General features: G+C 47.4%; 2 protein-coding genes across 8 annotated transcripts; one reads left to right on the forward strand and one right to left on the reverse strand.

Moving 5' to 3' along the window:
- Positions 1 to 33: 33 nt before the first annotated feature.
- Positions 34 to 2,736, reverse strand: sart1 (spliceosome associated factor 1, recruiter of U4/U6.U5 tri-snRNP). The gene has a single exon (XM_060047705.1). The coding sequence runs from the start codon at positions 2,457 to 2,459 to the stop codon at positions 165 to 167; it is 2,295 nt and encodes a 764-aa protein (XP_059903688.1). The 5' UTR covers positions 2,460 to 2,736; the 3' UTR covers positions 34 to 164.
- Positions 2,737 to 2,871: 135 nt separating this feature from the next.
- On the forward strand, positions 2,872 to 26,471 carry pcm1 (pericentriolar material 1). Of its 7 annotated transcripts, none has more exons than XM_060047686.1 (40): positions 2,872 to 3,012; positions 4,164 to 4,272; positions 4,543 to 4,791; positions 5,006 to 5,344; positions 6,231 to 6,401; positions 7,007 to 7,096; positions 8,018 to 8,207; positions 9,187 to 9,296; positions 9,538 to 9,811; positions 9,963 to 10,107; positions 10,368 to 10,577; positions 11,014 to 11,171; positions 11,360 to 11,589; positions 11,921 to 12,048; positions 12,175 to 12,304; positions 12,570 to 12,740; positions 12,976 to 13,139; positions 13,462 to 13,635; positions 14,000 to 14,336; positions 14,696 to 14,841; positions 15,695 to 15,900; positions 16,192 to 16,378; positions 16,532 to 16,866; positions 17,114 to 17,275; positions 17,528 to 17,617; positions 18,286 to 18,458; positions 19,018 to 19,149; positions 19,928 to 20,051; positions 20,936 to 21,100; positions 21,248 to 21,345; positions 22,112 to 22,246; positions 22,563 to 22,763; positions 22,853 to 22,912; positions 23,351 to 23,495; positions 23,603 to 23,748; positions 24,463 to 24,526; positions 24,701 to 24,993; positions 25,258 to 25,350; positions 25,453 to 25,573; positions 25,737 to 26,471. In XM_060047686.1, exons 2-40 carry the CDS (start codon positions 4,180 to 4,182, stop codon positions 25,760 to 25,762), a joined length of 6,465 nt encoding a protein of 2,154 aa, XP_059903669.1. In that variant the 5' UTR covers positions 2,872 to 3,012; positions 4,164 to 4,179; the 3' UTR covers positions 25,763 to 26,471. The 7 variants fall into 7 exon arrangements, with proteins under 7 accessions (XP_059903669.1, XP_059903668.1, XP_059903672.1 ...); XM_060047685.1 differs by having other exon boundaries at positions 2,878 to 3,018; XM_060047689.1 differs by having other exon boundaries at positions 2,878 to 3,018; positions 17,528 to 17,584.
- The last annotated feature ends 117 nt before the right edge of the window (positions 26,472 to 26,588 follow it).

Here is a 26,588-nt window from a genome sequence, read left to right on the forward strand (position 1 = left end):
ATTATTCACATGACTCTTGAGGTAAAAACAACATTCTTTGGTTAAATGATTTTATTGGACCATTTCAACAACATAAATGTACTTGTTACAACTGAACGTTTTAACAGAATTCTACTTAAAATATCATCTCACGTTTCGTTAGGTAAGTAGCATACACGCTTAGCCTACTTGGTAATGGTGTTTGCATTCATACTTTTACCACTCCCACTAAGGACAATATATGGAGTTTTCTGGGATCTCTGTTTTTCTTGAAGCAGAGCCACAGTCCCGAGTGGAGTGTCACTGCTGCTCATCTTCTTAAGCAAGGCCTCCTCCTCAAGTTTCTTCATCCTTCTCTCAGTCTTCATCTTGCCAGACCCCTTTCCATGGAAACGATGGGAAAGCTGCCTGAACGCTTCTTTTGGTGTGAGCTTGCGCCCAGACTCATCCACATACTCGATCTTGACTTCAGGTCTGTAGAGATCCTTCTCTTTGAAATCTTGTGCGAAGCCTCTGTACTCTTCTCTTCGGCTGTACTTGTCATCAATTGTCATCTTGTCTTCGATGCAGTAGTTGTCGTTGGGCAGGGGTCCTGGCTTTCCAGATTTGACACGAGATATTTTCTGCATTTGAGTGTCCAACAAGCCTTTGTTTTTACAAAGCAGTAACGCAGCTGCGAGGCCAGAACTGACGATTGGCTCTTCATCCAAAATTGTGCTCGAGGCTGTGGTGAAATCTGGCTGCTTTTGCTCCTCGTCCAGGTTGACTGTGCTCCAACCAATGTTTTCATCCATGTCGGAATCCATCTCTCCTCCGTCCTCTCTCTCTGCCTCATGCTCAAAGTCCATAATATCTTCTTGGTCCTCTCGGTTGCCTGAAAGGCCATACGTGGGAATGTCGCCCAGAGTTCTGCAAAACTCTGAGGTGGCGTTGAATGTGATGTTGCTTCCCGTTTCTGGATCATCCTCATCAGCCGCCCTTCCGAGCAGTTTCATCTGCTGTGCCACTTTCTCACCAGAGTCCTTGAGAAGCTGCTTTTGTCTCAGCTTTCTTTGCTTCTCCAGTTGTTTCTGCAGTTCCTGCTCTGCCTCGTCCTCCTCGATCACAGCAGAGTCAGGAGGCGTGAAGTCCTCCTCATCGCTCATCTCCATCTCCGCCATGCGGATGTCATCAGACATTTGGGGAACCACGGTAACCAGCGTAGAAACAGGTTCGCTGTCTTTGGGCATCTCCGGGAGCTCCTCTGCCTGCTTGCGGCCGCGGCCACGTACTCTTGAGCCAAAGTCGGTGTTGCGAGTGTCGTCCAGCGGCTCATCCAGAACCTTCTTCCTGATCTTTTTCACACGCCGCTTGGTTTTCTTAAAGCCCACCATTTCCTGGGGTGTGTAGTACTCTGAGGCGATGGAGAGAGAGGGCATTTCCAGGGACTGGGCCTGGTTACGTAGGGTCTCTCTAATAGCCTGGAGCTCTCGCTCCCGTACCCCTTCAGCCACGCCACCTGTGCTCAGCCGGAAACTCTTTTTCTTCTCCCCATCGATCTCTTCATCGTATTTGGCCAGAACAGTGTGGGCCTTCAGTGTGGCCATGTCATCTATGCTCTCATCTTCTTCGTATGGCTTGTAATCTGGCTTTTTCTTCAATAACTCCACATTTTTGTCAGCTCTTTCTTTGTCTATCATATTCACATTGACCAGCACATCTTCCTTTTCTTCCAGCACACCTTTGTCTTCTAGTGTGAGGATGACGGTCTGGCCCTCACCAAACGAGTCAATCTTGTGCTGTACTTTCAGTCCTTTGAGATCCCGGGATGAATATGCATCTCTTTTCTTTTGTCCAAATTCTTCCTCTACCAGACTGCTCACACCAAACTCCTGGTCCATTTCCTCCAGGAGCTGGGCTCGCTTCGCAGCTAGTTCTTTTTCTTTTTCTGCTTTGCGGTTTTTCTCAACCCAGGCAGTGGTGTCATCTAACCAATCATCCTCTGCCAAGGTCTTAACCTTGCCCAGCTTTAGATTGCGAATGCGTTTTTCTTTCAATGCTGCAAGTTTCTCTCTCATTTCTTTCTGTTTTTTTATATGGATTGGATTGATAGTCTCTGCGACGAGCGGTTCTTCTTTTGTGCCCAACTCCTTTTTGTTTTCATTCATCTCCAGAGGTTTTAGGCCAAGTTTGGCTCTGAGCTTGTTTGTATCCTGAATGCTGAGGGACGCGTCACCGCTTGCAGACTGTGGCTCAATTACTGAACTTTCCTCCAACTTTTCCTTCTTGACACGGGGCTCTCCGCTTTTTTCCCCCTTGCCTCGGCCTTCCCGACCAGGTCTTTCCCTGGATCTGGAGCGCTTCCTCTTCTCCTTGTCTCGACCAGCATCGCGTTCCGCATCTCTTTCTCTCTCCTTGTGGCGATGTTTCTTGTGTTCGCGACGTCGGTCCTCGGTGTCCTTATCCCGACTCTTCTCCTTGTGTTTTTTGGAAGACCCCATGGCTTTTCTTACAGATAAGTCCGATTCGTTGGAAGATTTTCCCAAAAAAATATGTTTTGGTCCAACTTAGCGTGCTACGTAGCTAGCTGCAGTGTGCTTCACAATATCAACCGGCGGAGACAGTCACACTTTTAAATGTCTGTTGTGGTTTGTTATAGTAACGATACAAGCTCGCAAACCGTCAAAAAACAACGTATCCGTCTTATTTGTCGTTGATTAATGCGTATGCTCCCGAATACGGCGTTGTGGTTCGATTAAAATGAACGCATATGAGACGAAAGCGTATGACCCCGCTTCATCTCTAAAAACACTTCCGTGTTTCGATCGACAAAACCTCCTGGAGAACCCACAGCGCCACTTAGCGGCTCCGCCCGTAACGACCAGCGGTGGGTCTTGTCAGCAAAGGTGTCGGATGGGACGTTTATGTTGGTGCATGTTTGTTGGCGTGAAGTGTATGTTTAGTATGTCAATGTTTATAACAATCACCCATTATTGATCAGGCCCTCAGCCTTAAAACAACCGCAGGGGGGTTCTAGTTTCTTCGCGAAGAAAGGTAAATGTAAGTAGTCCAATTTTCTTTGTATTGATGGTAACGTTAGCTCATGTAATGGAATGTATATATCACCCACATCACGAATAACTAGAGTTGTGTCAGTGTTGACAATTATCAGATAGTTCTGCTCATCTTTTAAACAATACATTTGTCGTCAACGTAGCACGTTTCTGTCTTATCGGAGTACCTTTCGCTATCAGCTAGGCTATGTTAGCTTGCTTGGTTTTGTTGAACTTATTGGGTATATTTCGCTGCGTGGTCGACGTTAGCAGTGTTTGGCTACAGGGGCTACCCATCTATGGAGGACTAGTTGGTTAGCTAACAGGTGCATATTTGCCTAGCTCTACTGCTGATCGCTGCATTTTGGTTTGCAGTCAGGGTTCGTGATAATGTATCTTTTCGCGGGGATAATAGTGACTTGCACATTATTATCGCTCGCGCACTGTTCTCCCCATTCTCGAGTTTTTATTCACCCCACCTCACGAGGCCACCGAGTTGCCATGGCGATTGTGGAGAGCCAAACCGTTGCAAACGTTAGGCAGTTCACTAGTTAACTAGTTAATACCGCTAATCGTCCCACGGCAGTACCCAACCAATATTTTATAGGGCGTGTCGTGATTGATCGGTTTACTTTTTGGTGTCGATAGCAGCAGCAGCAGCTGCTGCTAAGTTACCCTAAGCCTCTGCGCGACCGCAGGGACAACAATGCCTTGGCTGCTACTAACTTCTCTAGTAGCTATCTAGCTAGTGGCGCTGCGCAGTCCTGAGCCCGGGAAGAGCCGCGGGCCCATAACTTTCACTGGTTCCCCTTAGTCACTCATAGTGTTGACCGACTAGGGAGAGAAATCTCATCGGCGCAGGGTAAAGAACGCTCTTAATAGATCGGCGGTAAGACATTTGGAGGATGTTATATTGGTCAACGTCAACGTTATATTGATGTTGATTCCTGGATGTGTTTATGTTGATTCCGCCCCATGCCACAGCTCTTTACCGTTTGATATTGTTGGTTTACTCTGTATTATAATAGCAGTCTGTTATTGCTTGTTTATGTCTGCATGCTTTCATATCATCCGAATGATGCAATGTTTGGGTAGAAGACCTATTCCTGCAGATAAAAATAGATTGAACTGAAATGTATATTATTATTTCAGACTGTAAGCGGTTGACATGGCAACAGGGGGCACGTCTTTTGATGATTCAGAAGAGCAAGAACTGCACAACTGGGCCAATGGCAGTCTGGAGGACAGGCTTAATAACATGGTATGTTTCCTAATGAGCTACATGGAACTTAAACCACCCATAATAATACCGGTACTTTTACAATTGACATTTTTTGTTTGACACAGAATGTAGCTCTTTATAAGTGAAGACATGTCGATAGTCTAGCTAGTTGGAAATGTGAATGAATGCCTGTTTTATATACATTTTGTTTTTAATTTAGTACTTACTTAAAACATCCCCATTACTTATACTGTATCAATGCCGTGATGAAGATCCTTATTGTGTAATGCATATGCATATCTGTATCAGGACTGGGGCGTGCAGCAGAAAAAAGCCAATCGCTCCTCAGAGAAAAACAGGAAGAAGTTCTCTGCTGCAGTGGCGGAGAGCCGGCTGACCAATGACATCTCTCCGGAGTCGACACCGGGGGCGGGTCGCAGAAGGGCTCGCACCCCGCACTCCTTTCCCCATGTCAAATACACCACCCAAATGTCTGTCCCAGAGCAGGCGGAACTGGAGCGACTACGCCAGCGCATCAACTTCACCGACTTGGATGAGGTGAGCCGCTCTCCATATTCTGAAATAGTCAACGCATCGACTTTTAAACCTTTATATCTACATCAATTTTCATTTTGAATCACCCAAATTGTGTCACTTAGTTGATAGACTAAAACTATTTAGGATTAGTAAAGTACATTGTACATCGCAAGAAATATAAGGCTTTCAATAAATGTTATGTATAAACCTCATCCCCATTCTCCTTATCCTTCAGAGGAGCGTGGGCAGTGACTCCCAGGGCCGCGTCACCGCTGCCAACAACCAGCGGCAACTGCCGGGAGAAAACAAGAAGCCCTACAACTTTCTCCCACTGCACGTCAACACCAACAAAAGCAGGGATCTCCTCGCTGCCTCTGGCTCCGCCTCTACCCCCGCCACCCCGGCCAGTTCTAAGCAAGCCAAGAAGCAGAGCCCTGGGTTCAGGGACTCCTTCGGGCCCCTCTTCCCTATCATAGAGCCAATACCCGGGCTGCTGGATAGTGCTGCAGCCGAGCAAAGCCCCCTGGCTCACAGGCAGTATGAGAGGGGAGAGTCCTGCGTCGACAGCAGCCAGGTAATGTTGAGTATGGCTCACCAACTGCTACATGTTTGGACTTGTGTATGTATTTTATATATTTCAGTTTAAACTGTTCATACAGTTCATTCATTTCTTGTATGTGTGAGGGGAATAAAGGTCCATTTCGCAGAATGTGATCAAACATATTTGAAGAGATTTCACTGATCTTCTATGAATAGAGATTTCTACTTGCTCCACATTTCAGAATAGCAGGGCAATGTTCAATTATAGCACGGTTGATTAATAATAGCACTGACCAGCTGGGAGACATCCTATATACATTTTACTAGGTGATAATTTTCCAATAAGAGGAGAAAATTAGGTTAAAAAAAAAAAGTTAAATGTTGACAAAACTAAATGCCACAAAATGTATTGACTGATGTACATTATTAATAATGTGAATATGATAACTTGGCAAGTTGCGGCATGCATTATGTATTTCAGTTGAACATCCTGATCCGAATAATGCACTGTTGATCAATATATCACAAACAAAATACAGATGAAACATGAACTTTATTATATACATTTTGAGGGCAATATATATATATGCCTTGATGTTTTCAGAAATAATAAGTGCAATATTGGTTACAAACACAAGGCTTCAAGTAAGGAGGTTAGCAACGGCTGCACCCACACTGTATGTAGGGCGATTTATAAATACGCTACCCTGGGTGCCGAGTGAGTTCGGCACCCACCCCTACCCTCCTCTGCCTCTCACTTACTTCTATCGTCTGAGCATTCATAAAAGGGACCCAGCCATCCCCTTGTACATCACACATCCCATCTGCTCTTCATCCGACACACCTGCTGTTGGGTCCCTCCCCCTTTCTACCCAGCCCCACCCACAAACCCAGTCTCCTCTCCGTCTCTGTTGCTGCAGGTGGTTGGCAAGCTGGTGCAGATCCGGGAGTACATTGGCAAAGCCAGCTCCATGAGGGACGACCTACTGGAGAAGAAAGATGTGCCGGCCAACGTGGAGCGCCTTTCCCAACTCATCCAGCACCTCAAGGAGCAAGAGAAGTCCTATCTGCGCTTCCTGCAGAAAATGCTGGTCGGTTTCTCATCCACTTCGGGTTTTCTGTTGTTTGTTTCCTCTCTTTGTGCTGTTTAGTATTGTTGAGCTACTTTTCTCGTTTGTCTGTCCTGCTATTGTTTTTTGTTAGTCTAGAAAGTATGGGAAATATTTCAAGACAGTCATGGCATGATGTGTTTGTGTAGGTAAGGTCTTTGGTATCTCACTTAGACGTAGTGTGTGTGTGTATGTGTATGTGTGTGTGATACAGGTAACCCTACAGCTTACCACACATGCATATTTTAAGAGATGCCTTTTCTTTAGCACGGAACACACTGCAACAGTCTAGTGTCATGTTCTTTGTAAATGAACAGAAACTGGGCCATGGAATGAGACTGTAGGCTATGAGTTCTGTTTGTTTTTAAACTGGATGTTTGAGATCGTTTTACGAGATCTGTGGTTTATACCTTTGTTTTAATTGGAACTCAATTAATCCTGCTCATTTTGTCGCTTTCAAATAAATGATCTCAGCTACCATTGTGGTTCCTAGATCTAGGTCAGACAGTCAATGGATAGTTAGCGTCAGTCTTAATTGCTCCTCTCTTGCTTTATTTGGCTGAATGTCTTGATCTTCATTCCCACAGGCTCGGGAGAACGAGCAGGACGATGCGGGGACCCTTGACTCAGCCGTGGGGTCTGGTTCCCTAGCAGAGAGCACCTCCCTCAACATGGAGGTACTGGCTTAACGGCATAACAAGGCTCCGAAAGCAGTGGAAATACAGTCACTTTATGCGCATAGTGTAATCTAATGTTAGCACTATTCGCTATCCATTACTTCGCATGGCTTATAGATGGTGCAGTAAGATGACGAAGATGGGGTTTTGAAACGATGGATCAAGATGGGATCCGTATATTAGTACTTTGACGTTTTGCATCTTGTACGCTTAGAATCTTTTATTCGAATCTTGTATATCGTTCTAAACCATGATAATATTATAAAAAACGGCAACCAATACAATGGTTGAACATGCAACCGAAAAATTATGTAGCACAAAAAGCATCCATCTCAAAGCCTGAGAATATCTTCACCATGAACAACAGCCCATCACACAATATTAGAGCATTACTCTTTTCTTTTTTTTTTTTTACCTTTATTTTTCCAGATAAAACATTTAGAACAGTTTCTTATTTACAATATTGATCTGGTACTCATGGGGAACAAGTGATCCACTTTCAATCCACCTCTGTAAGTGAACCCACACAGTCGTTTCAGTCATTTCCAATCGGCTGTGCATTAGCTTAACAAGCAACAATGGTTTAAGAGGTCACATAGATTGTATCCATGACAACATGGGGAAGCTTGTTCCAACGTCACACCCTCCAGGCTGCCTAACTTTTACAGCGTTTGATTAGGAACAGAAAGTGACAGCTCTGCCAATAATTTCCGTCAGTGTGCTAATGGTTCTTCAAACATTTAGTAGGTGCAGAAATGTCCTACATTTATTGATGGCAAAAAACGGTACAAGACAAATGACATGCACGCAAACAATGAAACAGACCAGAGCATAGAAACGGACACAGCGAGCCACATGCCTTTTTGGTTGGGTGTGAAAGCAGTGCAGCTTCATTGATCCGTGGCTCCGCTACTCCTGCAGAGCGGCAGCGGGCCGGTACCGGCACAGGGGGACCAGAAGGAAGAGCTGGAGAACCTGCGCAAGCAGCATGAGCTCCTGAAGAAGATGTTGGAGCAGCAGGAGCAGCTGCGCGCGCTACAGGGCAGACAGGCCGCCCTGCTGGCCATGCAGCACACCGCAGAGCAGGCCATCGCCGTCATGGACGACACCGGTGAGAGGGAGACGCCACTCCTCGGGCGTTCTGGGATAACCTGTTGAAGGGAGGCCGGACTCTTGAGTTTCAGCTATTCCCTGCCTACTATCGAGCTGTAAATATTGCTGCTCAAGCTTTCGCTCTCTCGCACAAGACTTGCTTTGTCTGTCTGATGTAACCTGGCAACCCTAAATTGCCAGGTATGGTTAGCAATGAAATAATAATAATAAATTAAAATAATAAGGGAAAAATAGATTATGTTAATTTTGCCATAGTTTGATGCTGAAATCGAAGTCGATAACGAATTTTGATTAGTCACCCAGCCCTAGTTTAGCCCATAGATGGCTAAACGCCCTCTACAAGAACATATTGACATTGTAACCTACGTTTTTAAATCTTATTTGAAGAAGAAAGTATTTTAAGAACAGATTTCGACCAGGATCAAGCCATAGCACTATAATGTATCCATCAAATCAACTTTCATCTAAACGGTTTTTTCTTGGGTTTCATTTTCCTTTAAAAGCAATGTTGGAAGATTTTATAAATTGAAAAACATGGCAAATGCGTCATGCCGTTCTACAAAAGTTATGATTTATATAGTGTGTACATATTAGCAACTGTGCAATGCCCAAATAACATTTACGAAAATAAGAATAGTTAAGGAGTGTTAATGTTACACTAGCCCAAACGGACTCAAATTGCATGCAATTAACTTGCACAATGGCATTGGTTGCTTAGCAAATTCATTATGTATCTGTTGCTAGCCAACAAGCCAAACAGCTCTCCTCACACAACTTACTGTTGTTTAACATGATTGTTTACTGTGGAATAGAATTGTCTTTTTTTAAAACCAGTAAGTCCGCTCTGACATATATACGTCCCATTTCTAGCTGTGTGGTCTTTAGGTTATTGTGTGCCAGTTGTTTGCATGCAGCCTGAGACCAAGGCAACGGACGGACCCCGTTCTCTGTTGACTTTAATTTTGTTGCGTTGTAAGTCGTTACAGAAACCACTGGCAGCGTGTCAGGTGTGAGCATCACCTCAGAGCTGAATGACGAGTTGAACGACTTGATCTCGAGGTTCCACAACCAGCTCCACGACTCTCAGGTACGCTATGGCTCCCCTCTGCTAGCAACCAGCCCTCTGCACATAGAACCGGCTATGCAAGAACTTCAATATCATAACAAAAAATCACCTGGCGACATGCGGAACACGGGCACCTTTATTTATCTCAGACATACTTGTTGTGTTTACCCACGACATAGCCGCCATTGTTCAGTTAGCCAATTCGATGCACTTCATAACTTCCTCCTTCAAAACAAACACGCCTTCCCTCTCTGGTCCGCAGGTGAAAGCCGTTCCGGACAACCGCCGGCAGGCAGAGAGCCTGTCCCTCTCCAGGGAGGTGTGCCGCTCCAGAGCACCGAAGCCCGCCACCGGGCCGCCTAAGCACAGGCCCCTGCTGCACTCTGCCTCTGGGCCTCACGCGGGCCTGGCGAGCGGCGCAGCTACCGCGCCCAAGCTCACCGTGTTCCAGGAGCTACAAGACAAGAAGCAGACCATGGACAAGATCCTGCAGGAGCTGCACTCGCTCCGGGACCAGACCCTCAACAACAACTCTTGTAAGTAGATCATTTTCATTATGCCCTTTTTCTCCACTTAAATTGCCACTTAAATTGTATGATATTTTAGTTGTTACATTTAAATCAAATGTATTGTTATTTTCCGTCAACATTTTTGCCTTTTGCTAATTCGCTTCTGTGTTCTCTGCAGGCCCCCGTATGTCTACCCAGCGCAGTCTGAGCATGGGGAGCTCCACGGACTACGTCTCCGCCCTCTGTACCAACGCGGCCTCCACCTCATTCCAGCCCCCGATCCCTCAGCACCATGATGCCTCCACCTCCACAGACAAGCTCAGGTACGATGAGTTAGCATGCTTCCAATGACTGAAGGCCTTTCCGCTTAGAATTTGTGAACATATTTTTAAGTTCTCTCTTTTTAAGCAGCAGCAACATAAAATCGTATATTTGAATCCAATTATCCTTTTGACACTATGCTTCTATTGTGTCTGTATTTGACGATACAAAGCCACAACTATATTCTATTATAGTTTCTGATAAAGCTATAATTATCTAACGTATCTGACCAGAGGTTGCATATGGCCTATTGTTCCCGCAGGAAGCTGAAGGAAGTCCACAAGCGTCTGAACGAGCTGCGGGAGCTGGTGCAGTACTATGAGCAGACCTCAGACATGATGGTGGACACTGTGAACGAGAACGTGAAGGAGGACGAGGACGAGGAGGAGGAGGACGGGACGGAGGACGGTTCTCTGTTTGATGCCATGTCTGATTCTGAACAAGAGAACCGCCGCCTCATCGCCAACATCAGGTACAATATATACATTGGCTGTTTAAAAACAATGGCTTTTGGATTTGTTTGAAGGAGGGCTTTGAGATAATGAGCCCTGGGTCTATAAGCCACATGTCGGCACCCTAATGTGATCCAATAGTCTTGGTGATCTAAAGTCAAGTAAATAAAGAAGTAAATAAATCCTTTCTTATCCTTCACCTTCACATTGTCTATAGTAAACAAATCTGATCTCCTGTATAAGGAAGCGTTAACCACATTAACTCAACAGACCTGATTCTTCAGTTATTTCAATTTATGTAAAGTATAAATACAGTTGCCAGAACAGAACTAAGAATGGATGTTCTGCGATTTCAGATTAACTATTCAGATACTCTCTTAACCCCCGTCTGTCTGTCTCTGTCTCTGTCTCTGTCTCTGTCTCTGTCTCTGTCTCTCTGTCTTGTCCTGTACTCAGTGGTAACTGGTCCGACCTGAACACTCTGACCGGCAATGTCCGAGGGGTCCAAGGCAGCGGCGGCGCCAACAACCGTGACGGCAGGCTGAACACGGCGTGCGAGATTAACAACCGCTCGGCTGCTAACCTGCGTAGCCTCAACATCCCCTCCGCTATAGGTACACACACACACACACACACACACACACACACACACACACACACACACACACACACACACACACACACACACACACACACACACACACACACACACACACACACACACACACACACACACACACACACGGAGGGGCTAACTGTCACGCTGACCTCACTACTGTAATGTGTTCTCATATCCGTTCAGAGTGTCAGTACAACCAGGCTAAAGACGACAGCGAAGAGGATGAAGATGAGGAGGAGGGCGGTCTGGGACAGGGGGCCGGGGCGCAGGCCGCGGGTGTGGAGAGCGAGGTGTCGGGGTCCAGCCGTAGGAGCAGCCTAGGGGGGGGGACTGAATTTGCGCAGAAGGTTCACCGGCTGCAGTCGGCAAAGCAGAAACTGAGTCAGCTCCAGGAGCTGGTGGCCATGGTGCAGGTACAGGGAGATGACGATGTTGGGCTGTTGATCAAGATGGGGTCCGGATATTAGTACTTCTTTGACGTTTTGCATCTTTTAGTAGGTTATTCCTTAGAATCTTTGATCATTCTAATCTTGTTATTTTATTTTCATTGTTATGATTATATGCTTACTAAGTAATCCTTTGGACCATTGTATTGCTCATATGAATTGATAATAATTACTTTTGTATGTCCCAAGTAAATCGAATAAAAATATGTTTTACTTTTAGTAACCTTTTACCTGCACACCATTGTCAGATAAACCACCTGTCTAAGCAAGCTGCGGTCTCCCCTTGTCCCTCCCCCAGAGCGACGACACCGACGGCACCACGGCCAACGAGGACGAAGCCCCGCATCAGCAACCCAACAACACCAGAGACCACGTGGTGTTCCGGACCGGCGCCAGCAAGAATACCGTGCTGTCTGAGAGGGAAAGGTCAGAAAATACATCCATCCCTTCTATAGCCATTGAATAACTTTGCTGCCTGTTTAAAGATGATTTCGGGTGCGGTTGGTTGTCCACGTGTCTAACGTGTTGACCTGTGATGTGTGGTGACGCCAGGGAGAAGCTGTACGATGAGAAGCTCCGGCAGCAGCAGCAGGAGTTGAAGCAGCTCCACGACGAGCGCCAGAGACTCATGGACATCCAGGGCATGATCCAGGACCTGGAGTGGGTGTGTCCCGACCTCCAGGTAACCTTCTGTCTGCTGGTCGCTTGCGTACTAAGAGTCACTGGAGAGCAGTCTGGATTATCTGACCCTAGGGCTGCACGATTATGACAAATTATAATTCAGATTATTTTGCAGGATATTATGATGTCGATTATTCATTCCGCTCAACAGATTAATATTCTGTGGCGTCTACGTTGTATTAAACGTTTTAATGATACATTTTTTGCCGATTTGTAACGGCTAGTGGAATTAGTGGATTATTGTCCCTTTCTCTTCTCTTCATTAGTCATCCACGTCGAGCATCCCCAGTGTGCAGGGACTGATAAAGAAACTCCCAGCAGCTGCGTCCACTCCAGCCCCCACAAAACCTAAAACGTCCTCCGGCCATCACACCAACTCGTCTATGCTCAATGCCAAAGCTCCAGAAGCTGCTAACACCGCCGTCGCCGACAAGGAGGTAAGACCCTCCACTTAACACCGCCTCCGAATGTCAAATCCTTTATGCTCGTACAAAGGACGATTCAGCTGAAGTCCTGGAGCAAAAGGCCTCTCGCCCCTTTAGTGAGGTCACAGATGAGCAGGTTGAGGGTGAGGCCTCTCGTAACATTCGGTGCAGCTCTGTGCCGGTGCTCACCCTGGCCACTTGACACCGTTAGCTCTTCCTGACCCCTAATCCTCTGCTCCGCCTGCAGCTGTGGACAGAGATGCGGCGCCGCCAGATCCTGAAGGAGGAGCTACGGGAGCGCCGGAAGCATCTGGAGTCCCTGATGGCGGAGCAGCAGAGACGCAGCGGCCACGCCCACTCCCCCTGCAGGAGCGACCACCAACAGGCACTGCCCCTCAGCCGGGACGAGAGGTAACGTCAACAACAAACCTTAAAGTGCCGAGTGCTAAAGTGTTTGAGATGCTATAATTAATTCAAACCTTACTTAAGAATGTTGACTATCAGGTGGTAAATAACAGGTCAGGTTTTGTGTGGAATGCCCAGGGTGACTATGAGACAGTATTCTACCAGCTGTTTATACACAACAAAAACTAGATCCTACACTTTTTTTTACAACCAGTCAAGCGTTGTTTTTTGGGTTGATTCATTCGATCGAGAACCACCTTTCGTCAACGAGTTCACTGTATTTTCTGTCTTTTGACCTGGAATCTATCCACCCTTATCCGATTTTAAGGACTATGGCCACATGGGGAGGCTCCACCCCCTGCCACCTTGATGAAGACTACCGCTCGGAGAGCGCTGGGGCTGCCGGCGATAACGATGAAGGCGGAGCCGAGAGCAGCTCAAGCAGCGACGTCCACATTTATCCCGTAAACAGGAATCAACGCTCCTTCAAGAACCAGGGAAGGTCAGTCCCAATGAGCGTTCTCCTAACATCCTGTATAGCCGTCCTCTTGAGTTCTCGCACACTCTCTGGCCCTGACTCAATGAACCAGTCTCTCTTATCCTATACATTTAATCCAAAGAGCCTTATTGCCATAGGAAACATATGTTTACATTGCCAAAGCACGCAAAAATATACAGAATACGAAAATGTAATTTTCGCATTTTGTATACATCATATAATAATCGTATATATAAATGATCGTATATTACGTACAATGATCATATATAATAACAAAAATACAGTGACAGTAGAACGGTACTTTACTGAGGCTGTATCACTCACTCACTCACTCACTCACTCACTCACTCACTCCCTCTCCCCCTAGTAACCTGAAGCCCCCGGCCGCCTTCTCGGGCGTGGAGGTCAGCGGTCCCATCACAGTGCGGGCCAAGGCCCGAGCCAACCACACGGCCCCCAGCCCCAGGCAGATCAAGGTGGCCAACCAGTCGGGCAGCCAGGCCGCCGGGGCCACACGGCGCCAGGAGAACCTGCGCTGGGCCTCGGAGCTCTCTGTGAGCGAGGCTCCTCGCGCTCCTCCTCCACCTCCTCCTCCTGCCGCTCCTCACCTCAACCACAACCTCTGGCAGGAGCAGATCAGCCAGCTGCAGAAACAGTTGGACCTCAGCAGCAACGTGTACCAGACGCTCCTGCACGACCAGCAGGTAGGCTCCTTGTGACCCCTATAAGGACGCTGGACACCACCGTGGTAATCTCCACAGTGATCTTTAGGAGACAATGGGGTTTGGCCCACTAATGCGTTGGCCATGCAGGCGTTATGCCTTGAAGCTACCCGGGTTTGATCCTCCTCTCTTTCAACCCACTTTTCTCTCTTCACAAGGCCATTACAATGTATATTAAACAAGTTTGGTAAGGAGCTATTGAAATGAAATGACTTTAATGGCAATATATAATCTGGTGTTATTATTCTGTCTGTGCTTGGAACAATAAGGAGTGGTCTTCCAGTGCCTCACTAACGGTATACCCTCTCCCTGCTCCACTACGGGATGCGCGTGTCCCCCAGACCCAGTCCTACATGCTCCAGGGCCTGCTGGCGGGGCAGTACAACGCCCTGCCCAACAACCTGGCGTCTCCACAGCTCCCCCTGGTCATGCACCAGCTGAACCGGGGCTACACCCAGCTGGCCTGGCAGCACAACCACGTCCAATGGTACATCCGGAAACTAATATGCACTCAAACTATTTACTCACACAATCACTCGGTCTTTTAGGATTTGACCTCATTGTTGCTGCACCCTATGGCGCATTTTCACCGGAGGGTTCGGTTCGGTTCGCCTCAGTCCGGTAGTGAGGGGGCGGTATAGCCCAGGTCGGTTCCAAGGTCGCGTTTCCACCGCCGACAGTACCCTTACGGTAGGCCGGATGTCGATCGCCGCGGCAGCTACGTAAACATCATGACGTCTTAGCAGTGTGACACAGTGTAGCCTGCTCAATAAAAAAAAAAATAAATAACTGCTCCATCAAGCTTCCTCTGCACGACTTCCTCCCCATGAATGCAGAGGAACGTCTCCACCTCCTTGTTCGCCCAAGTTGAAGTTTTGCTCGAAATCTCCATTGTCAAGAATAATACCTCGCGGGTACGGTTTGTTTGTTTTTATCCCCATGTCGCCCGGAAGTGACGATTCTGTCGACCAATCATTGGAGGGCATGTGTAGCTCGAACTTGCCGGCACCCTCTCAGGCGTCTCAGTACCCCAACGGAGGAGTACTGCGAGACGAGTACGGCTCAGTACGGGTCACGCCCACTTTTGGCGTTGGAAACGCGATCCGTGCCGCACCTTTGCGAACCGACCCGCACCCTCCGGTGGAAACGCGCCATTGGTGTCTCCGGTACTGGTAGTCATTGTTGGCACTCTGTCTGGCTATGTTTTAGCCAATAGGTATATTTATGTATCGGCTGTACATTGTCAAATGTTGATGTGGAATATAGAGTTCTGAGTCTTTGCACTGAGCGGTGCTTGTGTTTGTGAGAGCATTTCTGATCATCCACGTGTACGTTCTCAGGCTGAAGCAGGTCCTGAACGATCTGCTCCAGCAGCAGCAGCACACCTCCTCCTCCTCCTCCACCACCTCCTGCCCCGGGGCTCAGCAGGCCAGGGCCAAGTCCTCCTCCATCCACGAGACCTCCTCCTTCTTCCCTGGCTCCCCCAGCCAGTTTCTGTTGTTCCCCTCTACCCTGCATCCCCCAGGCGCTGGCTTCAACCTGCCAGGTTTGTCTAAATGGTATCTTCGGTGTAGACGACAGCCAAAGATGAAAGAATGTAATGCAAGACCCACTATGTCTGGTATGCATAATCTAAAACATGGTCTGTGGCTGAAGTCTTACATAGAAGATTCACTGCTTTCTTTTTCTCCACAGACCTGTACTAATAAATGAAGGGAATTTCGAGCACAAGATGAAACTCTATTTGTCGTTTCGAATAATATGATATTGGGATAATAATATCCCTTTTTAAGTTGTATGTTCTTCATTATTATCCCCTTCCATGTGCCCCGTGCAGGCTTCAACCTCAACCCTCTGTTCCCGCCCGTGATGGTGGGCAGTCCCCAGGGTGCAGGAGCCTCTTCCAGCCCCCTGCAGCCTCAGCCACACCCCCTGCTGGACCCCAACACCACCGCCAAGACGGAGTACATGAGCTTCCCCCCGCCCGTGCAGCGCTCCCCTGTGAACTCGTCGAAGGACAGCCGGTACGGCGCTGGAATAACCAATCTGTTGTTTTCTGTTGCCGGGACCGCCATTATGACGTCGTGATCGTCATCAGTCCGTGGTCGCATCAATGCGCTTTCTCTCCTGGTTGTGACTCATTAAGCTGCGTTGCTCCCCCCCCCACAATCCGATAGGTCCGCGGGCTGGGTGTTCGACAGAGCTCCTCCAGCCACCAACACCGTCCAGCACCCCTCACTCCACCTCGCTCCGCCGGCCCACCCCGAGGCCTCCCCCTCCCCTGGCAACGGGGACCAGCGGCGCCGCCACCGCCCGCCGCCCAGAGAGTTCGACCAGGAGTCCCAGGAGAGCTTCAGCAGCCTGCCGGACCCCGTGGAGCCCTCCACGGTCACCAAGCCCTTCAGGATCGGACGCAAGGCCTCGGCCCAGGCCAGCCTGGCCTCGAGGGACAAGACGCCCAACTCCAAGGCCCGCTGCCGCAGGGGCAAGGGCCTCAACAAGACCATCGGAGGTACCGAGGCCTGATTCCAGCCGAATGGACTGGGAAGAATAGATAACGCAGATAGATGGGCTGCCTGTGTGATCGGCTACCAAGTTGTTATGGTTACAATTATCCGTTAACAATTATTGCAGATCATCTATAATCTGCGTTGATTCAGTACATTTTTCGAGGCAAAACGAATAGTTTTATTAGAATACTGGTCAGAACTATTCAATAAAACCTCACATTTAAACTCTCGCTTTCCCCCTTTTCTCAGACCTTGAGAGTGACAGTGCAAGCAGCACTTCCGAGTTTGTCCAGAAGAGGGCACCACAGCCCCGTCAGAAGGATCAGAACCAGAGTCTCCTGGACAAGTTGACTCAGGAGAAACTGGACAGCAAGAGCAAGCCTGGCAACAAGCCCAATGACCTCTCCTCCGGTAAGGTGCAAGAGGTGGAAGGACTTGATGTCTCTGACGCAATATTAGGTTTCACAACGAAGATGTTTTCACAAACCAAACCCCTCATTCATTATATTATTTAACACAATTTATCATATTTGTTTGTTTTGTTAATGTGTTGTGCTATCTATCATTTTAATATTGTTATCCTCTTCCTTTTTATTCATATTTCCTAACCACGCTTTTTAATTTCCTTTTTTGGGTCACTTGCATACTTGTGTCGACACACAGCCTATGCTTGGAGAACACCCTTCCTCTCTAACAGAATTGCATGCACTGAAGCCCCAGGTAAACACCCGAGGGATCCATCATTCCTCGTTGGTTCGTGTCCCCTTTACACATGCTCCTCTAACTCTGTTCCATGCATGCACTCCAACGCATTCATTTCAAATGTTTTTCTTTGCTAAACCTCATGGCTACGAAAACAACACTAGAGGCTTTCTAGTACCTCTCTGTAAGGAATAAACCACAGCTGGGGGTCCAGATATTGGAATATAATGTGCAACGAGGTTGGTGAGGCGTAGGGAAAGCCAAGATACCCCCTCCCAAGGCACGCCCCGGGGTGGTTTATTCTGCTCATTGCACAGTAACCGCTAGATATTAAACGTTACTTTCATCTATAACGTTATTGTTTTTGTCAAATCGACTGTAATCTGTTGAAACTAAAATATTCCTCCTCCGTGCTTCAGCATATTGTTTGGGCTTTGTCAAAGAATCATCTCGTCGATGGTTGTTTTTCATCGTTGTTGAATGAGCAGCACATTGATTCAAAACTGTTAAAATTCAGTGTTGTCTCGTTATTGACAAAGAACACACACCCTTGGAGCGTTATTGACCAAGCAGACACAACCCCACAATGCTGTGGTATAATCGTATTCATTTTCCAATCTAACTTCTTGGTCGTTTGTTTAAACAAGTGCAAGTTATTGCAAGACGGCCCCTTGGCCAAACCTCTCGCTGGTCTAAACGGTTGAATCCTCCCGCCTCAGATGCGAGCAGCGACTTCTCTCTGTTCGAGGCCCTGAGGGAGACCATCTACTCGGAGGTGGCCACGCTCATCTCCCAGAACGAGTCCCGCCCCCACTTCCTCATCGAGCTGTTCCACGAGCTGCAGCTGCTGAACACAGACTACCTGCGCCAGAGGGCCCTCTACTCCCTTCAGGTCCGCACAGAGTCTGGGGTGGTGAAGCAGGGGAGCGGAGCCACTATGTCCTGGGAATAAAACTTTGACACTCATTAGAGAAGCCCTTTTTTGGATCAGGAATCTCGTTGGTGTGAAGTGGAGGGCAGGGGTGAGAGCGTTCTCCCTCATGGTCCCGAGAGATTCCTCACACAGGGTCCTCCGACAAATTTAAGAACGGACACGGCTTGTTATCCAGGCCTGCTTGATCTAAAGTGCTGTATGCATAGAAAAAATGGATCATTGTTCCCTTTCTTTTTTATGCGACGTGTCCTTAGGTTTCAGTGTGTACCCAAAGTGTACCCAAAATGTGTACCCAAAGTTATATTTATTTAAATAGATGTAATAGAGTTAAACTCCGGAAGGACTTTACAGGGCATTTTTAAGACACCCCCTAAACCAACCCCCCAAGGGCAAGGAAAAACTCCCTTAATTAAAAGGGGAGAGTGCAAAGGGTGCCAAGATTGACCTGCATAATCATAGGTTGAAGTCCTCTTGAGTGTGTGGTCATGATGTCTTGTGTGTGTGTGTCTGTGTCCAGGACATTGTGACCAGACACCTGACAGAGGCCGGCATGTCTGCAGACCAGCCTTCGTCCCTGGGCCCTGGCGCCTGGGCCACAGGCTCCCAGTCTGAGCTCACGCCCAGCGAGAGCATGGGCACCAGCGAGGCTGTAAGGCACACACACACACACACACACACGCACAACGTCCCCCTCTCATCACTCTTTTTATTCATGCACCCCTCAACCACTGCCGTGCGCTTCACACGCAGCTCCCTGTACACGATTGCTGTTACAAACGTCTGTACTTCTTTAAAGTCATTTTCTCCTCTCTTTTCGTCTGTCCAACCCTTGTCTTTTTATCCCGACCCCCCCCCCCCTCTCTCTATATCCACAGTGTCTTTGTTCCCTGTTCATCCCCCTCTTTTGAGTTGAACTTGTCAGACTTCACAGGGCTTTGGCCTCCATCGCCCGGCTATCTCTCTCTCTCGCCCTCTCTCTTGCTGTCTCCCTCCATCCCACCCTCCCTCTCCCCACATCAAACATGTGTTCTTTGTTCTGCGGCCCACAGGCCCCTGCGGCTCTGCTAATTGGAAGCCGGCTTTTCTTTTTTGTCTTTTCAAATCACACCTTTGTTCCTGAATGATGGATGGAAATGTCTGGTGGTTCTCAGTGTCTGCAGAGAACGGGCTGGATGGTTCGCCATTGTTCTGGGCTGGTTTTAGATGCCACTAATTCCTCCTGTCAACACAGGAACCCTGTAGCTGCTGGGAGGGATTAATCCATTATTTCTTCCTTTCTTTCTTGTTAAAGGGACACCGGGGAATATACTTTTTTTAATTCCTGAGCTGGAAAACATGTGGGAGATATGTGTGTCGGGACGGGGGGGGGACAGTGTTGTGTGCGTTGTCATTGTGTTCAATGCGCTCACCATGAGACTGTTGTTCAGGAGTCGGAGAAGAACGTGAGAGTGAAGCAGGACTCTGCCAAGGCACGAGGCGAGGGGCGGTCTCTGGACGAGAGCACCATGTCCACCTCCTCCAACCTGGAAGCTTTCGCTAACGATGACCTCGGTATAGTCGCGCACACGCACACACACTCACGCAGACACGCACGCGAAAGCACATGCATCCATTGACCACCCATCATTCATCAATCCATTGAACACCGATCAGTCATCCATCCTTTGAACACCGATCAGTCATCCATCCTTTGAACACCGATCAGTCATCCGTCCATTGACCACCCATCATTCATCAATCCATTGAACACCGATCAGTCATCCGTCCATTGACCACCCATCATTCATCGATCCATTGACTACCTATTACTCATCCGTCCATTGACCACCTATCATCCATCTGTCATCCATCCATCTGTTCTCCATCCATCTATTGATCAATGTATCCATCCATCCAGTTATCTATCTGGTTATTCATCCATTTTTGTTGGTGGTCCATCTTTTCAGTTATTTATCTATCCATCCAGCACCTGAAACCTTTTTTTATTTTCCCGTTATTAAATGCCACCCTTCAAACTGATAGGCTTTGCTGATTCATTGTGCTTGTAATATAGCCCGTGTTGTTATTCTCCCTTATTATTTTTAATAAAAAGCCGGGTCAACTAGGGCGTGCAATTGAAAACTACATTTGAATAGCAATGGATAAAAACCCATGTCAACATTGAATGCGTTGTTTCTGATTATGCTGATTATGCATTATGCTGGCCAACCATATCACAAACAACAAAGAAACATTTTGATAAGAGATTCTTGGCTCGCTCCGTTTGGTCCTTTAGCTTTAAATGTGGTTGCGTTCATATCTATGGTGGGCTTTCTTTTCACCTTTCGATTCGTTCCCACCCCTCCTCCTTCTCCTCCCTCATCTCTTGGTGGTCCATCTCGTTCCCCTCTTGTCGTCCCACCTGTCCTATCTCTCCCTCTGCTCTGCTTGAACAGGCAACACGGTGATTCATTTAGACAAAGCCCTGGCCCGGATGAGGGAGTACGAGCGCATGAAGCTAAGGGCAGAGTTTAACCACCGTTACGCCAACAGTGCGTCTGCAGAGAGCTCCGACGCCTCGCACGCAGAGCTGGCCTCGACTGCTTCTAGACCTACGCAAGGTACGCTTTGGGTTCGGTGTGGGTGCTGCGGGGTCTCGGCTTCGCATTGCCATCTTGATTCAATTAAAAGTGTGTTCTAGGCTCTATTTTTTGTCAGGGACTGTGAGGATGGATGTTTACCGTTGTTATTGTTCTCCTCGGGAGCAGGCGGAGCATCCGGTGACGTACGATGCCAACAGATCGACACCCAGCAGCTGGATCGACAGATCAAGGCCATCATGAAGGAAGTCATCCCCTTCCTCACGGTAATCTACGTACCATGAATAAGGGCCATTCTACCTCCTTTACTCCTAAAACCACTTCCTTAGTCATCCCCTTCCTTAAGGTAATCTACGTACCATGAATAAGGGCCATTCTACCTCCTTTACTCCTAAAACCACTTCCTTAGTCATTCCCTTCCTTAAGGTAATCTACGTACCATGAATAAGGGCCATTCTACCTCCTTTACTCCTAAAACCACTTCCTTAGTCATTCCCTTCCTTAAGGTAATCTACGTACCATGAATAAGGGCCATTCTACCTCCTTTACTCCTAAAACCACTTCCTTAGTCATTCCCTTCCTTAAGGTAATCTACGTACCATGAATAAGGGCCATTCTACCTCCTTTACTCCTAAAACCACTTCCTTAGTCATTCCCTTCCTTAAGGTAATCTACGTACCATGAATAAGGGCCATTCTACCTCCTTTACTCCTAAAACCACTTCCTTAGTCGTCCCCTTCCTTAAGGTAATCTACGTACCATGAATAAGGGCCATTCTACCTCCTTAACTTAAAACCACTTCCTTAGTCGTCCCCTTCCTTAAGGTAATCTACGTTCCATGAATAAGGGCCATTCTACCTCCTTTACTCCTAAAACCACTTCCCGTTCCCTTCCGTAAGGTATTTTAGGTACCATGAATTACTGCCGCATCCTTTAAATCTTAAGATATGTACAGTAGATGGTGGTCATTAAAGCAGAATATGGTGTTTCTGATGAGATTTAACCTGTAATGTGTGTGATCGGTGGTTCTAGGAGCACATGGAGGAGGTGTGCTCCCAGGAGCTGCTATGGGATCTGCAGCACATGGTGATCACCCTGTCCCAGCAGAACGAAGAGAACAAAGAGTTTGTCCGCTTCTTTCACAAGCAGCTGGGGGGCATCCTGCAGGTAGGTCCCCCATAAAGCGAGCCTCTTTCACTTCAGGATTCACTGTGTAGTCTCTTCCGTTTTGAGACGTCTTCAGCAACTGGGCAAGGGACCAATAACTTATGGGAGGACATACTGCAAGTGAAGTAGCTCTCTGAGACTTTATTTCTTGCTGTTTTTTCAAAACTGCTTCCGTAGCAAATACGTAACCCTAACACCAGACCTTCAAGACAGAATCCAAACTTTTTGCTACGGCAGCCCTCTTATCTTTTTAAAAAAGTTTGGAAAACAATAAATCAACTGTTGACCCCTTCACCTCATTCTCCGTCCCCTCCAGGACTCGCTGAGTAAGTTTGTGGGGCGCGCTCTCAAGGACTGTGGAGAGGACCTCCTTGTGGAGATCTCTGAGATCCTCTTCAACGAGCTGGCCTTCTTCAGGCTCATGCAGAGCCTGGACAACCACAGCGGGATCCCCATCACCAACCTGCACAAATGGACCAGGGCCGGGCAGGCGTCTGAGACCAAGCACAGACCAGAGGTAAATCTATCTTAGGTATTCTGAAGATTAAAGTTCCATATCCATATCTGTAAAGCAGCCTAATCATGTGGAGTTCTGTCCCCCATTAGGAAGAGAAAATGTCAGAAGGTGAAAAGGGCTTTTCTCTCCACTACCTGGACGAAGACAAAGTGAGTCATTCTGACAGTGATTACATTCTCTCTTACCTTCTTTTTGTACAGTTAATGTAACACGTTGGGCCTCTCTTTCTTTTAATTTTCCTCCTTCTCTTTCTCCTGGCCCTCTCTTTCTCTGTCTCTCTCTCACTGTCTCTCTTTCCCTGTCCATCTCTCTGTATCTGTCCTTGTATCTCTTGTTTTCCCTTTTCTTGTCTCTCTCTCTGCTCCCGTCTTTCTCTCCATGTATCTCTATTTCTCTGTCCTGTTCGCGCTCTCTATCCCTGTCTCTCTCTCTCTCTGTCTCCCTCTCTCCCTCTCCCTCTATCTCTGTTTCTCTCTCTATCCCTGTCTCTCTCCCTCTCTCCCTCTCTATCTCTCTATCCCTCTCTCTCTGTCTCTGTCCCTCTCTATCTCTGTTTCTCTCTCTCTCGCTCTCGCTCTCGCTCTCAGGACCAGGACGAGACAGAGCAGGACGGGGGCTCTGTGTGCCAGGTGACGTACCTGCACGCCGAGGAGAAGGAGTACAGCGGGAGCAGCGAAGCCTCAGAGGTGGAGGACCAGGACGACCCAGAGTCTCCCCTGCCTCTGTCCATTAGTGAGCCGCACCTTCATCCTCTGTTCTCTGATCTGAATCATATGCCCGCCCGACACACACACACACATGCATACGGTTAACTAGGGTTGTTGTTGCTTTCACTAAAGGTCTTTCCAAAGCCGAGACGCAGGCCCTGACCAACTACGGCAGTGGGGAGGACGAGAACGAGGAGGAGGAGATGGATGAGTTTGAGTCCGGACCCGTGGAGGTCCAGACCTCCTTACAGGCCGCCGCTGGTCTGGGGGAGCAGCCGGTAAGGCTCCGCTGCCCCAATGGTCCTTCAAGTCAACATAAATGAGATTTGTGGTTGTTATGCATCTTTGGAAGTATGGATCTGTGGCGGGAATTTGGACCACGGCAATCGTCTCTGTCCAACTTTTTTATGAATAAAGAGTAATCCGAATTTATAACAATTAGGCTAATGTATTTGAGTAATAAAACATAAACATAAAAGAAACATAACGAACATATCCCAAACATACAATAATCGGAGGCCTCAGATGGGAGTTCATCCGTCGTCTTTCTATTAGCTTCGCATGGAGAAGTCCAATGCATTGGCAAAAGCAAGGATGTCTTATCCAGTGGCAACAGCTCGGCCTCACACATGTGTGATGAAAAATCCATCATGTTGTTTCCCCTACATCATGTAAGCTTTATCTCCTATTCCTCGCACTGTCTAGCCACCCTACCTAACGTTATCTAACGTTAACCTTTGTGCCCGGGGTGGACCGGTCACGAGGGAGCAGAGATCCCTTTATACATTCTTTGACCTGATGAGAATACAGGAAACTTCGTCCTTTGCAATGTGGGGAGACCCAGCGGTGACTTCTCAGTTGGACCCTTTGACCCTTGACCACCCCAAGGGGGTCAGCGAAAAGGCAGAATCAACAAATGTCAGTTGGAGAAACAGAATGTGAAAATAGAATTTTCCCATTACAGGAACTAATATGGTTGTTTTCTTCAACAGGGAGCACCAGCAAATGCTAGCCAGCAGGCAGAACCTGAACACGATGGTTTTGACGAAAATGATGGTGAGGACAACTCCATCCCACTTTACTGGATTGAACAGCAGCAGACGATTTCATCCAAAGCAATTTAAAAGTCTTGCTGAGAACCATCAGATGGAAAGATGATAATAATCATCCACCAACCACGACTCTTTCACAAATATTGTTCCCCTGTGCCCTCCACCCATCCCTTTATAGACCAAAGCGGCGGTTCTTGTGGTGAGACCTCTGAGACGGGACCCTCAGACGGAGAAGACCGTACCCTGCTGGGGAGCAGAGACCCTGAGAAGGGCTGTGGGGTGGAGACGGAGCTGGAGACAGAGCTGGAGGCTGAGGTGGAGACGGAGACGGAGCTGAGGGCTGAGGTGGCGGCAGAGGCAGGGGTGGAGGCAGACTCCCACACGCGCTCCTCCCACCAGCGGGAGGACTCCAAGGCCTCCAGCACCAGCAGCAGCGCTGACACAGACTCCCCCGTCATGGTCAACGCGGATGTAAGGGCGCAGTAGGACGCAGGCTCGTTACCTTCAAGTGTATAGGGTCCCTTTGAAGACAAAGGCTTTTAAATGGCTGCCTTTTTGAGGTCGTGTATTTATAGTTAATTTGGACAAAGGCAAGGATGAATATCCTCAATAATATTGATTTGGAGGAATGAGTGATTTGGTGGTGTTTTTTACCCACAGATCATGAATGTTATAAAAAATTGAATAATTTGAGTAAGGATACGAGTAATGCTCTTTGAACTTTGGTGAAAGCAGGAGTTGGGTTCGGGGAACACCAGTCAGAAGTCGGACGAGGAGGACTTTGTGAAGGTGGAGGAGCTGCCGCTGCAGCTCAGCGTCATGTGTGAGGTCAGTGTCTCCGTCTCGTCATCATTGATCCAAACAATGGGTTTCATCGGCGCATTGTATTTAAATGTCGGGCCTCCATGACGACGGTGTTGCCGTCCACAGGAAGAGCTTCAGAAGAGGATTGTGGACGAGCAGCAGAGCAATCGTCTCTCCTCAGAGCTGGTGGCCGGCACCGAGGAGATCACCGGGCTGGTTGGGAATGCACAGGCTCTGAGAGAACCAGGTAGGCCGCCTAACGGGCGTTTGTAAATACTTTACAAACTGGCTTCATAAATCAATTAACACAATTCATCATAAAATATAACGGAACAAATTAAAAGCTGCCCCGTGAACAATTCATTATATTGTGTGATGATTTTTAATGCCACCACTCTGTTCCTTTCCAGAATCGAGCGGAGCACAAAGTGCATGAAGAAGTTTGATTTCAGTTTTTCCAAAGCACCTTGTTTTCTATTTTTTTCTTTTGCAACACTATACATACACGTTATGTTCTCGTAATGTATAATTAGTTCTGTTTTTAAGTATAGATAAGCACTGGCGAGCACACAATGGTAGCAGTGACCTTAAAAAGACACATTAGTTCTGTATTCTACTGTTCAGTTTTTATTCAGACATGAATGTTGATTTTCTTCATGGCCGTGACCAAGTGATTCTACACGCACAGTGATTTGTTGCTCGTTTAGATTTGTAGCACCCAAATGCTGCTCTGTAGTTTAAAGATGTAAGAATCGGTTTGAATCTTTATAGTATTGCCTTTTTGTTCGATATATATAGTATTGCCTATTTGTTATTTGTTACGGGATCACCCCTGAAATGGTTTATTTTGATTGTATTCTTCTTGTATCCGTCCCCATGGCCTTATGATTCTTCAGCTCCTGAGCCATCTCTGCACTTTTCCAGAACTTCCGCTTCAATATAGAGTGGCGGTGCACCGCTACGACCGGCCTGGCTGCTAGTATCTGTGCCTCCCCCTCCTGTATTATACGCTCGTGCCCCAAACATTCTCCCTCAAGTCCTTAATCTTTATGAACATCTATTTTTGTTGTCTATGGGTTAGTCAGATTTTCATGCAAGTAAATCTATACTGTATAAGGTTTAAATAAAAAAACAATTTTTTGAAAGTGTGGGTGATTGGAAAGTGATAGGAATATGAGAACTCCTATCCTATGCAACAACCACGAAAGCTGGATTTGTTTTTCTGGTACCGAAGAACTTGATCAGAACAGCTTTGAAGTTGA

This window comes from Gadus macrocephalus, chromosome 3 (genome assembly GCF_031168955.1).
Source record: "Gadus macrocephalus chromosome 3, ASM3116895v1".
Lineage (NCBI taxonomy): Eukaryota > Metazoa > Chordata > Actinopteri > Gadiformes > Gadidae > Gadus > Gadus macrocephalus.

Coding starts and splice junctions, on each gene's coding strand:
- sart1 (XM_060047705.1), bottom strand. CDS start 2,459: ATGGGGTCTTCCAAAAAACACAAGGAGAAGAGTCGGGATAAGGACACC.
- pcm1 (XM_060047686.1), top strand. CDS start 4,180: ATGGCAACAGGGGGCACGTCTTTTGATGATTCAGAAGAGCAAGAACTG. Junction 9,812..9,962: donor GACCCTCAACAACAACTCTT/GTAAGTAGATCA, acceptor TGTTCTCTGCAG/GCCCCCGTATGTCTACCCAG. Junction 25,351..25,452: donor AGCTCAGCGTCATGTGTGAG/GTCAGTGTCTCC, acceptor TGCCGTCCACAG/GAAGAGCTTCAGAAGAGGAT.